The following is a 17,272-nucleotide window of genomic DNA, read 5'->3' on the forward strand; positions in this document are numbered from 1 at the left end:
CTATGCTTCTGAATTATAAATATTCTTTTTACTAAAACAAATAACTAGTAGTCTTAGAAATTTATAGCATAAAAGCAGTCTTCACTATAAACCTTTTTATTTATGCCTCAATATCATTCAATTTTTTCCCATAATACACTTATAAATATATTTATCTTTAATCTTCCAATAAAATTATTCATGGAAGGTATTCTAACAAATGCTTCAATTTACTAAGCACCTACATGCACCATGCTAGATATTTCAAATACATTATATCTCAAACTAAAATGTCCTTGCAGATAAAACTTCCTCTGCTAGGAAAAAGAGGGTATAAGACAAAGTCTCAATCTTCTTTGCTTTCCTTTCCTCATTTTTCTCTGCCTATACTTCTCAAAAAAATTGTTCAGTTTATGAAGAAAATATATCTCACCCTTGGCTACCTTCTTCACATATGTTTTGTAAAAAGCACTGTGACTAGTCTTTTTCCCCTTGCAAAGAACAGAAAATTAAGATTTCATGTTTTTGATTCTTGAAGACAGAATAGGCATTTAGAAAACATCAAAATATTATTCATTTCCAAGTTGATTCAAGGATAGGTCCACTGATATCACCATGTCCACTTTAATTGGTTCCAAATAATTCTTTGAGCCCCTTGCAAATTCTAACTGGCATTTCCTTACTTTTCTCTGACTTACTAAGGTTTTATTATAAATTCTGAATATTAAGGCTGTGTCTTTACTTCTCTTTATCATACCTGCTGTTTTTCCCCCTCTCTCCACCCACCTGACATTATTCATACAATGTAGGGCAGTTCAATCAATCTATGTAGAATTAAATTACTGACCTTCATTAATTATGATTTTCATAAAAATCTGATGTTCATTAATTGGGAATTATTTTATCCAGTTGTATGTCACTTTACAGACTAGGTTGATTTCTAAGAATTGGGCTAATTTCTATAAACCAAATCATACTTTTATCCCTAGGGGAAAAAATTGTGCAGATTCATGTTTCAGAGTGCTAGACATCTTTAAAAATCAGACATTTAGAAAGGAAAAAACTAAGAAATGGTAAAAATTATTTAAAAATTAAATAAGTACCATATCATAAAACATGTTCTCTTTGATCTGTATTAAAGTAAGCAGAAGACATGCCCTTGGAATTGTCTGCCTCTTGAAAATAGAAAATTTCTATATCCTCTCTACGCTAAGTATAGTGAAACCCCTTGCCTATATGATCAGATGTAGGTTTTCTCTATTTTAAATCTCCTCTCTTCACATACCTGTAGAATTGCTAGTAAAGTTATGAAAGTTCTTAATGCAGAGAGGCCCATTTATAATACAATTAACAGTGCTTAACAATGCAATTTTGCAATATGGTTCAATTATCTGCTTGTCTTTTTTTTTCCCATTCATCCATTTATTCTTCAAATACTAGTTAAGTGTCAACTATGAACTCAATAGTATTGTAGATGCTGGGAATACAGTGAGGAACAAAATATTTAAAAAACCCCTGCCCTCGTGGGGCTTACAGTCTAGTTCCTCAAAGGGGGATCTCTAGCTAAAATAAAAGTATCCAAAATCCAAGAGGAAAGCTTTCTGAAAGGCTCCATTAGTCTGATATCTCAAAGGAGCAAAGGCTACAATAAGTACTACATTAACATTTGTAACGTGTTTTATTTTAATTAAAAATAAAAATAACATCTAGTTAAGTTTATTAATTTCCTTAAATTTTAATTTATTCATATTTAATATACTCCTAATTTTCCTCAATTTACACTTCCTAGCTGTTTCTGTTAAATTCTATAACCTCCTTGAAGAAAGTGAGACAATCCTTTTAAATTTCCAACCTAATTGATGATCAATAGGTACCAATCAAGAGGTGGTCTTCAAAAAAGCAACTCTTTGTTATAAAACAATGGACTTCACAATTACGGGACTGTTTGCCACTGCTGCTTCTGCATGACTTAATCAACTGACTGGGGTTTTGATTGGGATACCAGTACTTGAAATAATTTGTTCGTTTCCTAACTTCTTTGTTACCATCCCATTAACTGAACTTATACTTCTTAGACAGCATTACTGTGTGGCAAAGGTTATCATTAGAAACTAGACTTTACCCATGGCAAAGATTACCTGGCATTTTACTTAATTTTTACCTGGCACAGTTGTCAGTGCAGGCACTGATAATGTGCTCTGGACCCTTCTTTTACCGAGCTCTCAATTCCTACTCTGCCCTTGCTTTCTCTAACCAAAATTGTGAATTATCTAAGTTTAATATGGCCAGGCCACATCTGTTGTCAAGCTGAGCAGTCCTTCATCTTTTCTTGGGCTTCTTCTCCCTCTTCATGTCACAGCTAGTGGTAATGTTTTCCACTTTCAACGCAGGACACTTTCCACCCTCTTTCACTGACAGGACACCATAGGAAATCAGGGAATTTGTAGGTATGCCACAGTGATAAAGGATGCCAAGCTAGGAATAAAGATACCAACTTTGTTCTGCATAGGATACCGAAAGATCCAGAGGTATTAAAGGAAATGTCACTCTGCATATGATTTCTGCATTTTCATTTCTATATTTCTCTCTATATACTCATTCAACAATATTAAACATTGAGTGCTTATGAGGTTCTGGGACTGTTACACAGTTAGTTACTTTACATGGGAACACACCAACACTGCTTCAAAGCAGGACTGGTAAATCTCTGGCCTATAGGTCATATTCAGTCTTCAGCTTAATTTTGTGTAGCCCAGAGAGAAGGTATCAAGAAATTAAATCACAGCAGGCCTTAAGAAGTCTTTAGAAGCAGTAAGATAGAGAGAACCCTAATTCCATGGAGAGAGAAGGCCTGTGTCTTTCTCCTTTACTTCTGTGTATACCTCTCACTGCCTCTAGTTTTCTCTTCTTCATTCTCCCTCATTTCCTCAACTGGTCATAAAAAGTCAATGGGATGTATGTTACTTCCTATATTTATTGAATTGCATTGCTATATTCAATTTAAAGGGCAGACCAATCGAACACCTCTTATTTGTATCCTGGAGCAAACATAAAGCCTTTTTGTTGCTTTTGTTTGGGGAGAGGGAAAAGGAGAGGGTGGAAATAGGTCTATAGTCCTTGTAATCTCTTTCAGAGATTACCTACTCATTAACTCAGTAAACTAAAATTTCATCTTGGCATGTATGAAAAGTGCATTAAAAAAAAACCAATGTTAAACATTGTACTTCAAGAATCTACACCGAAAAATGAAATACAATCAAAAGTTCATTAAGGCATAAGTGTAAAAAGTAAATAAATATTTCATAGAGAAAGTAAATAAAAATCTATCCAAATAATTATTTCAACAAAAAATAGAATAGAAATAAATGCATTCAAAGGAAGAGTTATCATTTATCATTTTTTATACACTGACAATAAGAATTCTCCACTAGGAACTGTTTTCATGCAGATTTTATCACAGAATTATTTTATGTTTTTCAGTTTACAATTTCTCTCTTCAGTAGTTGCTATAAACTGTAAATTATTCACTTAATTCCCCACAAATTAAATATCTTCCTAAAAACCCTATAGAATCCCCATTACATCAGCATACCATAGTATCTTTTCTTCAGCACACACAAAAAAAACTAAAATAATTATAACTTATTCTTTATTTGTCATCTTTCTACAGAAATTATCAGGATTTAGCCTTACCAGGAAATTATACACATTATAAATACAAGTTTAGACTACTAATCACCAGACTGTTACGTTGTATTTCTAGAACACGATATCACAAATTAAAGTCATTAATTCCAAAACAACAGTTTATTAACAAAAAAGTACAAAGAAGTACAAATGGACATCCTATTTCCCCCTCATTACGGTCCATCTATCTATCTCCCTTTCAGTCCATGGCATGGCCTTCTTGAGCTAAAAGAACGGGTAAAATACTTCTCTTTCCATTGGGCCCTACTAAACCACCCCCAAATAAACCATTATGTATTTAAGTTACACAGTCCATGTCAATTTTTAAAATGCTTTATCTATATGAATTGCCATAAAGCCTCTCCCCTTGGCAACATACCATGTTCCTAAACTGAATGAAACATATGAACATCAATATCCATAAATCATGCTTAGACAGAGGGAATATCGTATCACTAGTATGTCTGCCTTGAAGTAACAGTTTACAAATTAAAGCTTAGAGGTGTTGAAAAGGATTTTCATAGGTATTTGCTAAAACATATCAGGTCAAAACATCTTGTTAACTAAACTAAATTGAGGTACATGGAAAACATTCAGCTTAGTTGTGTTTTCTGCACAGATTTTAAATCAAAGCTACTTACATATCTAATCTTACTGCTATTAATTTCAATTTTCTTCAACAGTGGTCCAATTTATTTTAATAAACCTAGAGGTAATTCCATACTTCTCTCTCTACAAGCCCAAAGTACCTCTCTAAATCATTTTAAAGTCCCAACACTTGTGATTTCTCTCTCAGGGCTCCTTAAAATACCAATACAGGACGGGAAGATTTAGTAAACTGCCACATTTCGCTTTCTGCTATGGTTCATCAAGACAGAACATATGAATTAATTTATTGATGTTCCTAAAGTTTTGTGTATAATTTATTAGATTATACATTTTTTTGTGTAGTAAGCTCCAGCCTTTTGGTCTGCAGAGGAAGCCAGATCAGAGCTTACAATACTTTACTCTCTGCTTAGAACTATTCTCATGAAGAACATGAGCTCAGTGTTGGACTAGACTGAAATAACATAAGGTGCTATACCAGTGATACATTTTTGGGAGCTGGAAAATTCAGATGACCACTCACTAAACATAAAATCATTATTCCACAAAGATTTTATTCACATCAAACTTGCACAGTAGCAAAAAAAATCAAAACATAACTAAGCCACATATCAAAGAACAATATACAATAGAGATTTGAATTTCTCAATGGCATTGGAAAGGATTTCCATAAATAACATTTACAATTCTAGTGTTAGGTCTTTCAAGGTATCTGAAGCTTCACAGTGCTAGAATTGATTTTTATCAGAACACATGCAAAAATGTGCAACATAATAATCCATATTAATGACACAAAAAAGCACGCCGGTTATTTGTCATTCCAGCACGGCCATGCCACTCTATGTTCTAAAAAAAACAAACAACCCCCCAAATCCGGGTCCCATTCATTCTTCAATTATGCCTTTAGTCACTCTGTTTTATTATATTCAAACAGTCACTGTTAGTGCTCTTCACCACGACTTTCAGGTTGACGTCACTCCCTGCCTGCTGGCTGTCAGGACTGGGGGACGCCCCTCTCCCAGACTCACCTTCTTCCGGATGTCTTCATCGTTTGCTCCGAGAGAGGCATAGAGCTTGAATGCAGCCTGGCGAAGTTCATGAGCATGCTTTAAGTCATGATCAAGCTACAGGAGGAAAAAAAGATGTGTTCCAACCCAATCCACAAATTAAATTTTCAATAAAACTAACAGAGTTGAAGAAAAAAAAATGCTTAACAGTTACTAACATATTAGTGCTGGTTATTTTGGGGTTTGGCTCACATATGACTGAGACCTTGCTGTGTCTGTGTCAGGAAGACCTGGAATTCTTGCAGTTTGCTTCTGTCTAAAATGTGATAACACTGGTATATGAAAAACCTTTGTGATCTTTGAGCCCTAAAAATTCAATGTTTCTTTAGTGGCACCGATGCTTGCTTGCACCAGTTGGGTTTTTTTGGCCATGGCATATGGAATCTTAGTTCCCCAACTAGAGATTTGAATTTGTGCCCCCAGCAATGGAAGCATGAAGTTCTAACCACTGGACCAGCAGGGAATTCCCCAACCAGCTCTTTGAAATGCTCTCACAAACATGGCATACTCAGGCCTTTCCAGCCCTAGAATATAGCTGATAACTTGAGTGCTGCTGCAATCTTTGAGAAGGTTTTCCCAAACATTAATAGCTAGCCAAATTTTAGCATTTAAAAAGCTTTTTAGAAGTAGGGAAATCTTTGTAAAAATACTTAATAAACAACAGAAAATGGTAATCATTACTATCTGTCTATTGCAGCTATCTGACAGTTGTTTTCAGGAGACTTTTTTGGGATAAATTTATTAAAATTACGGGTATGAAATAATTAATGCTGTCTTTCACATACATAATTGGCTTTCTCAGTTATGAGTTCTTCCAAGTACATGATTTATCACCAAACTACCGAAAAGATAAAAAAGAAGTATGTTCTTAGGACACTTTCAGTGACTAAACTATGAACCAGTAAATTTATAAGGCATAATCAATAAATAATTTCACAACTAAGAGATATAACTTACTCATCCAAATGACAGCAACTTTTTCCAAATGAGTTGCCTTGGAAAACTTCACCCTTATGCAAAGATGTAGGTGTTGTTCATAATATTCTGAGACCCTCTTTTGAAAATTCCTAAAGAACTGAATGGCATACTAGCAAGAAAACCTTGACAATAACACAGTTTCATCAACTAAGAGAGTTTTAACTGTCACTGGTGTGTGAAGGTGGAGAAACCCAGCTGGGTAATGTCATTTAGAGTAACAACAAAAACTCCACAGTAAAAAAAACTGAAACTCAGATGGGGTGGTTCTAAAGGCAATTCTTAAGCGTAGCTCCAAAAATATCTTGATCAAAGCAGGCACAGATGGTTTATGGGAGGAATCTCCCAATATACAACATTCATTTTGATGTGTAAGGTCTAAAATATGTGTTCTTATGTCTTAACTACTTTCCAGTCATAACTTACTAGAATACTGACTTGGACTTAAATAAAGTATCATGAAAATCACACATTTATTAACATGCAAAAAGTCCCTTTTCAGTCTAGTATCCACGCTTGTATGTCAGAAACCACTGGATACTCTCTCATCAAAAATAAAGATGACAAAACAAACTAATATTCAAGTTTAGGAGATTTTTAAAAGTCATCATTATTCCAGTTTTACTGTGATGGAGAAACCCTAGGAGAAGGGATAATCTATATACCAGTTAAATGTTTTGCACATATGTAGGCTAGAAGTTCTTGTAACTGTGTCTTCACTCTCATATCCATCAAAGTGTTCTATTTGCCTTGCTGGGATGGTCAACTAAAGGGGTACAAGAGGCTACAGTTAGGACTTGCTCATATATCCTTGTACTGGGAAGTACTGTGTCAGTTTGAGCAAGTTGTCACAGGGAAAATAGACAAGGCAAGCTGGTTCAATATAACCTACCACTTCTACTAGAAAAACAGTACTATTGAAGGAAGTGAAAGTGAAAGTGGCTCAGTCGTGTCCGACTCTTTGCAACCCCATGGATTATACAGTTCATGTAATTCTCCAGGCCAGAATACTGGAGTGGGTAGCCTTTCCCTTCTCCAGGGGATCTTCCCAACCCAGGGATCGAACCCAGGTCTGCCACATTGCAGGTGGATTTTTTATCAGCTGAGCCACGAGGGAAACCCAAGAATACTGGAGTGGGTAGCCTATCCCTTTTTCCAGTGGATCTTCCTGATCCAGGAACTGAACTGGGGTCTTGTGCAATGCAGGCGAATTCTTTACCAACTGAGCTATATTGAAGGAAGGGTAGGCACAAAACTTTAATATATAAAGGGCAGAGTACATTAATACAAATATTAATGAAAGTTATTCTAGGCCCTTTCTGAGACAGAGAAGGTACACCCTTAATAGTTTGTTTTATTTTCAGTGTTAAATGCCAGAAGAACAGTTGCCTGCCAGAGGAAGTTTTTTGGAACCCGAGGGCATGGGAGAGGTCAAAAGAATAGTTTTAAAAATTTACCACTGGGACCAGTGGCATCAAAAACACAGCCACATATGTGAAACAGTACTGGTTACTATTTAAGAGGCAATGCTCTCTCTACTATGACCTCCTTAAATAAACCTTCTCTAGCAGAATGTTTATCTCTCATTCTTAGAGAAGTGCATATAACAAACAGGTTGAGAAAAACAAAGCCAAAAAGAATATCTACCATTCCAAGGAACTGATAGTTTGAGAAAAACTTAACACAATTTGGTCCTTGATGCTTTTAGGTGGTGCTTTACTGTCAACTACCAGGCCCAAAACACAGTATGAAACTGCAGAAAAGAAAGAGGAGATGGCAAAAATTGGAAGAAAAGATAGGAAAAAATAGTGACAGAGAGTCAAATAAAGCCACTCAGTCTCCTGGAACAGAAGATTACCTATGTTCTAAAGAATGAGAATATAGCAACAGAGATGACTCTGGAACCTTGAAAAGGATTAGAGGATGTTGATATAACATCAATAACCCTAGCTTAGAGACCCTGCTATTTCGGGGCCAGGTGGGAATCAGGGATGAAATTTCTTGATTACCTCCTTACTAAAAAACTTAACAAACTAAATTCAAAAACTCACAAAGCAACATCATCTTCGTTACCAAAAGTAAAAGATTTATTTAAAAGGGCTTTGAACTGTAATTTATCAAGTGGTTCAAAGTGGTGAACACTAAGAAAATCTTTTTAAAAACCCCTCTCTTGAGCTGCTGAAAAGGAAAAGAGAACATACCCTTTTAATATCAGTGATGGCACTCACAGAGCTGGGATACTTGAAGTAATCAGCAAGCATGGCAATGAGGTGATCAGTAATGCTAGCAATTCTCTGCAGCTCAACATCTGGTTCAATCAGATAGGCGAGTGTCTCAGCTCCTTCAACTCTCTCCTCTAGTAACCTCTCCTTACTGCACATTCGAACCAAACAAGGCAATGTCTGGAAGGAGTGAAATTAATTATTTGCTTTTTTTGGTAAAGGGAAAAGCACGATGGAGATCATATAGTAACTAAATCGACCCAATGGTTTTTACTGGGAGTCATGTTTGTAATCAAATATTTCAATAAAGACTTTCAGAGAATAAAAGGATTTTTTTTGGAATGTAAAAACAAAATTCAGTGCGCATTAATCATTTACACTGGCACACTAAACTCACATATATTCAAAGCACTTCAGGCTTCTGTGATTGATGAGACTGAAGCTTTATCATACAACCTTACAAAAGACATTCAAGAATCCCTAATATATCACTGCTGATGCTTCTGCCCTATGTATTTATTTACCTAAAATTATTCAGCACTTTAATTAGGAAAAATTTTGCCTTAGAAAAAGCATGCTATCTTTTCCTTGTGCTCAGTTGCTCAGCCGTGTCCAACTCTTTGTGACCCCATGGACTGCAGTCTGCCAGGCTCCTCTCTCCATGGAATTTTCTGGGCAAGAATACTGGAGTGGGTTGCCATTTCCTACTCCAGAATCTTTTCCTTAATGAGTGTGATATGGCTGGGATGACTTTCAATTTTTTGTTTAGAGACTGCAAAAACAAAATACAGCTTTAAAAATTCAGTGATCTTCCCATTGCTCAGATTCTACCAGTTCTCCTCTAATCCAAGTAAAATGCACCAATCACAGTTCCTTGGTTCTCCAAAGAACTCCCTGGAATGACTGTGATATCAGTTTTACTTCTGAGGTCCTTTGAAAATCTTGGCTTGGTAATTAACCTACCTTAAGATAAAGATACGGAGTAGGCAATGGCACCCCACTCCAGTACTCTTGCCTGGAAAATCCCATGGATGGAGGAGCCTGGTAGGCTGCAGTCCATGGGGTCGGCTAAGAGTCGGACACGACTAAGCGACTTCACTTTCACGCATTGGAGAAGGAAATGGCAACCCACTCCAGTGTTCTTGCCTGGAGAATCCCAGGGACAGCGGAGCCTGGTGGGCTGACATCTATGGGGTTGCACAGAGTCGGACATGACTGAAGTGACTTAGCAGCAAGATAAAGATAAAGACAGTGCTAAGTATGTCCAACTCTTCCAATCCCATGAACTGTATGTAGCCTGCCAGGCTCCTCTGTCCATGGGGTTCTCCAGGCAAGAATACTGGAGTAGGTTGCCATTTCCTTCTCCAGGGGAACTTCCTGACGCAGGAATTGAACTCAGGTCTCCCACATTGCAAGCAGATGCTTTACTGACTGAGCTATGTGGGAAGCCCTACATTAGGTTCTCATTAAAAATATCCCATGTTTATATTTCTAAGGCTGAAGAATTAACTGCAAAGGTTGATGTGGAAACTGAAATGTTAGAATTATATGAAGCTTTCCTCTACAATCACAGTCAACTAGGTTTTATTCTAAGTTCCTATCATAGCTTTAGCACAGAGTTCAACACTTCATTGTTCACTATTGGTTTCTTATCAGGCTGGTTCCATCTTTAAGATACAACCTAGGCTTCCAAGAAGAAAGCCTTATTCTTATTTTCCTTTGAATAGTTACCAACATTTATCAATACCATAAATTCATGGATTATTGAATTTAATGTTCACAACTACTACCCAAAGAAGAAACTATTAACCTAGTTTATCAATGAGAAAGAAAAGTAGGGATAGAGCAGTTAAGTAAGGATGTGGAAGCACTCAGTGCTCTATGCAGAGCTACCTACTCAGGGCTCCTCAGGTCTCATTACACCAACTGTCTGCTTCACCAAAGACTAAAGGAAACATTAATCTTAATGGTCTTTTATCCTTGGGTTCATTTTGAACACAGATAATGAGAGATTTCACACTCATAAAATGACACACTATTTACAATTGTTCTGTTCTTTAAAATTAATAAGACATTTAATGCATTTAATATATTATTATTATTCTCAATAACACTGTGGAATAGATGAGCAGGAATTATTGCTTCCATTTTCATAATTAGGAATCTGAGGCACCAAAAGAATAAGGGATGTGCCCAAGGCTACCAACCCAGTCACTGGTGGAAGTGCTAAAACCAGAATCCAGGTCTTAGGACTTTTAGGGCTAGTCTTTCATTTGGGCTTTTCTGAGTTCTAGTTGCATCTGACACACCACAATAATGATGATTGCTTTCAAGTGTTATTTACTTATTCTTTCTCATTATGCCTTTTTATTATCTGCCATGAGGGTGAAATTAAGTCTTCATCTGAAGAGTTAGAAAGCTGCTTGCCTACAAAACTGTGTTGAAAACAATGAATATCAAGTATTAAAATATATTTTCTATTTAATTTGAATCTTACGTATTTTTATAGTATTTACATCCTTCTAAATATGATAAAAGTGAAAAAAGTTTGACAAGTAAAGATTTACTTTGACTTTCAAAACACATCTAAAATCAATTTTTAAAAACTACAAGTCATCCCGTTGAAGAGCATGATGTTTTAATATTATTTCTTGCAGTGTTCAAATGCCATAGTGATAAATATGTAAAAGGAAAAAGGAACATCAATATTTATAGTCAATGCTTAAATAGCTGGGTAATTTTCACATGTTTTTAGAAAGAATTAATTAGCTCACCTTTAATACAATACAGTTGTCATCTGTCCGAATTGCTCCAGCTCTACACATGTAAGTTAAACTGGAATAAGATGGCAAAAAGTAAGTTTTTGCTCGTATTTTAAAACTTAAAAAAAAAAAAAACCTCTACTTGCTTTTAAGATATTATAGAGAAAAAAAAAAGATATTATAGAGGAGAAAAAGGACAACTACTCTTATCGTGAGGGAGAAGGTTTTTACACTTTCTTACCTGAGATTCTGTTAATTAAACAAAGAAAACTATTTGATATATGCAGATGGTAAGCCAGATATTTTTTAAATACCTACAAAATTGTTTTAAAATTGAATGGCCAAATTAGTGGGTAAACATTAAAGTGAGGTATTGGGCACACTCGAGTCCTTTATACCTTTCTCTATACTTTTATGTTTGAAATTTTCCTTAACAAAAAGGAAAAAATTTTTAAGTAAAATATAAAGTTAACAAAGTATCTAAGTTTAAATGAGGTTAAATTGGGATATTTCAAATCTAACAGCAGTAGAATTATCACAGAAGCATTTAACTTGTAATACTTACAGGTATCCCTAAGATATTAACTAACTAGTCAGATGTTTCCAGTAGTGGCTTTGAGAATTAGTTAATGATTTGTTTCTTTTGAAGAAAAATTTACCTTCACAATTATATCTGACTTTGAATATGAATAAAATTACTTTCTCCTCTCTAAGCAAGTACTGAAGATTAAGCACTTAAATTAATGAATTTCCATTTTGAATTAGATTTCTTTTCAGGAAGGAAAAAATATAAAATAAAATACCTCATGTTATGGCTTTGAGGGAAAGCTTTAAACAAACCAGTCAAATTCCTTAATTATATTGTAGGAGTTAAATTCTTTATTACTGTTATCATATCTTAAGATCTGTTACAGTATTGTTTTTTGAAGCCAGTTCCATGAGACCATTACCTTACTAAAAAAAGGCAAATGCTGTTTTGAAGACAAAAAGCAGATGAACAAAAAATACAAACCTCATAAATAAATAGAAAACAGAAAATTCATGATGCAAGGATGGTTCACTGAAAACTCCTCATCTGGGCCAAAATATTAGAGTCATAGCTTCATAAATATTGGAACTAAACCATTCATTTAGCACAGAACCCTATACAACAGGTATTAAGTCTATCTGGTAATGAATTGATAATTACAGAATTAACATGTATTGAGTGCTTACATGAGCCGGGAACTGTGGTAATAAGAACTTCAAATAACTATCTTATAAATGGTCTCTATGAGGAATCCTTGTTTTGTTTTTCTGAAGATGAGGAAGTCATATTCTCTGAAATTATACCTTGGTTATCAACTTCAACTAATTCTGTTTCTTTATATTCTCCTGACAATACTTAGCATAATCTGTTTAAATCTGATCTAATTCTGTATTATTTCAACTGAAATACAAGGAGAAGGGAATATACTGAAGTAATTTTCTGTAGGCAGCCTTAGATATTATGAGAGTTCTTGCTTTGAATGCAAACTGAGTACAAAACTCATAACCGTTTAAGAAGATGTGACATAATCCCATGACTGTCAAACTTCAAAATCCCAAACAAGATGGGGATTCAGAGTGAGCTGACTAGGCCGTCCGCAGTAGACAGGTAAAGTGCTGTCTCTCTCCCCACAGTAGATAGGTAAAGCTGTGTTTTTCTCCCACACCATCTTCACTTTTACCATTTTGCCGATGTCAGCTGCATCTCAATGGGCTTATCCCTTTGTAACATCTTCACAAAAATCTGTGGTAACAACTCTCCATCAACCAAAACTAGAAATAAAACAAATAACAAGGAGTAAGGAATTTTTTAAATCTACAAAGTTCATAAATTAAATCATGTAGGTGCCACTGAAAGTTCCAGCCTACCATTTACCAGGGTCATCGATACCTGGGGGTTTTCAAAAGCTAAAACTGAGAAGCATTTCAGTGCTTGCATTCGAACCTATAAAAATAAACAAAGCATTTATTTTAATTTTGCAAATATGAATTTTAATCTCTCAGATTCTAAACTCTTCTGAAGAAATAACTATTTAAATCTGCTTAAAGTACTAAAGGAAGGGTTTGAGGGAATAAAAATAAGACTTGTATATCTGAAGAGTACAGTAAACTAAAATTAATTATAAAAAGTTAAAATTAATTTTGAAATAATGGAAAAGAAAGAACAGGAAAGAAGTAGCAACTAAAACTGAACTAGATAAATCCTAATTAAATTTAAAAGAATGCTGTAAAAAATACAATGTTGATAAGGCAAAGGGAACTTAATAACAATAATAACTAATTGTTTTTCAAGTGAGACATTTCTTCTCCCAAAACTGCAAACCAGAGAACTGAAGAGAAGACCAAAAAAGTACTCTTATAGTTGTGTATGGCATGGGAAGTGGGGGAAGAGAACAGGAAAGATATAAAAAAGTTCAAAAAAGGACTAATTCAGCTTTAGAAATACTTATGAATTGTGTATTGTTGTTTTTGTTTGATTGCTAAGTCATGTCCGACTCTTTGCAACCCCATAGACAGTAGCCCGACAGGCTCCTCTGTCCATGGGATTTCCCAGATAAGAATACTGGAATGGGTTGCCATTTCCTTCTCCACGGGATCTTCCCAACTCAGGGATCAAACTTGTATCTTCTTTATTAGCAGGTGGATTCTTTACCACTGAGCCAACAGGAAAACCTGTATGAATTATGCTACTATACCTCAAAACTAGGTTATTGGCCTGGGATGACACCACGGCTCAAATTCTTGACCAAACACAACATAGTTTATTAAGCTGTTGTTTCCATTCTTTCTGTTCAGTTTTCACCAGATGACCTAATCCTGAATCCTAAGCCTGAGTAAGGGTCTTGTGTGGAGCCCGAGAGTGGCAGAATAGGCAGCTGGGGTGTGAGGAAGCCCTGGTCCTCATCCGGGTGATGCTCTGCCGCACAAACACAAGCCCACAGATGGGACTGAGAATATGCTCACGACACTGTCAGTGGAGCAAACCTTGGCAAGAGTAGTTATTCAAATCTTCTTCCTTCCACAACCTGTAACTTGTCATGGTAGGTAAGGAAGTCTAGTGTGGAAAATGAAAGAAATGGAGGAAGAACTAGGGGAATTAATGAAGCTAGAGGATGGAGAAGAAGAACAATAGATCACAACCCCAACAACTGTTTGTTGATGTGCAGGTGCTGACTGGTCTCAGCCTACAACGCTCTGTGCAGAGCAGAGGGAGCAGTTCTAGCATATACTTCTTCCCCTTGCCTCTAGCCAGTTTCAAGCTGGTTCCAGTCCCCATTACTATCCTTGTGAGATCTTCACCAAGATCTATTAATAACTTTGGTTGTCTGGGATAGGGAAAACATACATATTAGCAGGCCATACCTGCAATAAAGCTAAGGACCACAACAGCAGACTAGATCAGCATAAATGGATAGAAGACAAGAATGACTGACTGCTTCTCTGCTCTAAAGGAAATTCCTACCATACTTAGTTCTAATGTGACACAAGAAAGACAATGTCCCAGTATTTGCTACAACTTACTAGTGGGACAATAATGAAATGATCAAAGTTTTAACTAAATGCCTGATAGAATATCATGACACTGCTTACCTATATATAAAAGATAGTAAAGAAATTAAATGAACACACCTAAAAACCCTTAATTTTTTTAAACTCAAAATACAAAATAGAACACATTTTAAATGTTGATGTATATGTGGGTATATGCTATAAGTTTTGGAGAAGGAAACAGCAACCCACTTCAGTATGCCTGCCTAGGAAATCCCACATATACAGGAGCCTGGCAGGCCACAGCCTGTGGGGTTGCAAGAGTTGGACATGACTGAGCGATTAAACTACCATCACCATGCTGGAAGTTTGAGTCAATGTGGTTAAATAAAGGTTTCAAATAGGAAATCAATCCAAAGTCTTTCCTGATCTAGCAAGCGAGCCACTGCTCCTACATACTTCAAGGTACATGCAACTTTGGCACTGACACCATACCAGAAGAGACTACTAATGATCACAAGTAAAAATCAATAGCAATTTATACCACAACCATATCCTAAAAAAAGAAAGAAAAAAAAAAAAAGGAAAAGCAAGGTAGACTGTTTTTAAAAGCATTCTATAGGAAAAACAATTCCTCACAACATTTTACTGATAAAATACAATTCTTGATCACAATATCTATCAAAGAAACAACAAAATATGTGGGCCTCTTTCCAGACCAAGACTCTAGAAACCAAAAATAAAATATAAAAATCTGGCCATAATTTTTAACATCTTACTTTGTAAGATACTGAGGTTAGTAGGTGAGCAATATTCTGAACTGCGCCATGGTTAAATAAAATTGTTTGATGATCTGGACCCTGTAAGAAAAGAGAAAACACATTAAGAAGAGTAATAATTCATTCAATACATTTACTTAAATGGAGAAAACCACATTCACTGCAATGTAGAATTTTCAGTTCTACATTTGTATAAACCCATTCCCAAGGACAGACACTGTTTTTAGTCTTGTAAAGGGCTGTCACAGTTTACCTCTCATCTCAGTTCTCTAGAACGGCTTGCTGGCCCCTTACCTCCCCAGAATAAGGAAGGGGGCACAGAATATTCTGACATAGGCCCTCACATCATCACAGCAATAGAAGCACTCCAAATTCTGCATTTCACTTGCACACCCTTATCCCCTATGCCCAAGGAGACAGTGTAGTCATTCTTACAATTTAGGACTGATGACTTAGTCAGAGGAAGTCTAAAACTACTTAACTGCAAGAGAAACTGGACCAGAGCCCAAGCTACCTCAACATATCAGGGAGGTCTGAGCAGTGGATGGTGGGAAACAACACTCTGTAACTGGGAAGTAAATATGTTTTAGTTCTCTCTCATTTCTTTTAAAATTACCACTTCTTAGAGTCAGTAGGTGAAGAAATAGGAAAATTCAGGTATTTTATTCTTTACTGACTCTGTTTTCTACTGATCAATTTACCAAAGATCTTCAAAGTGACTAAAGGTTAACGCAAGGCTTCAATTTTCCCAGTACTTAATTCATTTCTTTTATGTCCCACCCATCCACTCAAATAATGAAAAGCCAATTAAAGCCAAGACAAGGATGGTATTTCATGTTTATTATTATTAAGGAGATAAAAGTGTAGCATCAAAAAGGAGGCTATCTGTCTGGGTTCAACAGAAGAAACCAACTCGTAGTGTAGAAAAAGAGCTCTCAGACCAGCTTCTCCAATTCAGTTTAGCTAATAACGATCTTGCAGATGCTCATTCTTTCTTAGACCAAAATATCCATCATTTGAAGGGGGAAGATTAGCATTTTCTTACCTCTGAGTAGTAAGAGAGCCATATTCTATTTTATAGGCTCCTAAACATTTTATCTATTATTAAGAGTACTTTTAAAAAAGAAAAAACACAGCAATTTCTCTCTTAATTTCCACACATTTAAAAAATTGAAGTTTAATTGATCCTATACATTTTCTAACTTCTATTCTAATCGCCACATAATATTCCACAGTTCACTCATGCAAACCCCCACTACATATTTTAAGTAGTTTCTAATGTCTCACTATTATAAACAATGTTTTGTTGAATATTAAAGCTGCATCTCAGTGCAGATCCTTAGGGTATGAGGACAAATTCCCAGAGTACAATTTCTTGATATTATTTATCAGTATATATCCATTCAGAACAGTACAAACTTGCTTTTATAATAACTGAAAAATACTGACATTCCCAGGGCACAGGCTTGAAGTGTACTCTTTTCCTACCTCATTCTCATCCATGCATCTGCAGTTATAATTACAGGCACTCCTTACTGGGTACCTGCTACATGCGGGGCCCTGCTCTAAATGCTCTACTTGAATTGACTCATTTGAAACATGAGTCTCTGGCTTATTCATTATAAGGGTAGTGGTGGAGACTATGATGGGGAAGCCAAGGAAAAGAAGGGTCTCCTAAG

At 35.7% G+C, this 17,272-nt stretch overlaps 1 protein-coding gene across 8 annotated transcripts in view; it reads right to left on the minus strand.

Annotated features, from left to right (window-relative positions):
- Positions 1–17,272, minus strand: part of ARMC8 (armadillo repeat containing 8) — a 103,188-nt gene that overhangs the window by 40,501 nt on the left and 45,415 nt on the right. For 6 of the 8 annotated variants that reach the window (XR_011487353.1, XM_020911649.2, XM_070466687.1 and 3 more), the window contains 6 exons: positions 15,594–15,674; positions 13,195–13,270; positions 13,008–13,098; positions 11,311–11,371; positions 8,516–8,716; positions 5,301–5,396 (listed from right to left, as the gene is read on the minus strand). Coding sequence is in view for 7 of the 8 variants with exons in the window: in XM_020911649.2 (XP_020767308.1) it covers positions 5,301–5,396; positions 8,516–8,716; positions 11,311–11,371; positions 13,008–13,098; positions 13,195–13,270; positions 15,594–15,674 (606 nt within the window). In the remaining variant the exon portion in view is untranslated. The remainder of the gene's footprint in view (positions 1–5,300; positions 5,397–8,515; positions 8,717–11,310; positions 11,372–13,007; positions 13,099–13,194; positions 13,271–15,593; positions 15,675–17,272) is intronic. The other 2 variants (XM_070466692.1, XM_070466691.1) reach the window with 1 other exon arrangement.

This window comes from Odocoileus virginianus, chromosome 4 (assembly GCF_023699985.2).
Source record: "Odocoileus virginianus isolate 20LAN1187 ecotype Illinois chromosome 4, Ovbor_1.2, whole genome shotgun sequence".
NCBI classification, from domain to species: Eukaryota; Metazoa; Chordata; class Mammalia; order Artiodactyla; family Cervidae; genus Odocoileus; species Odocoileus virginianus.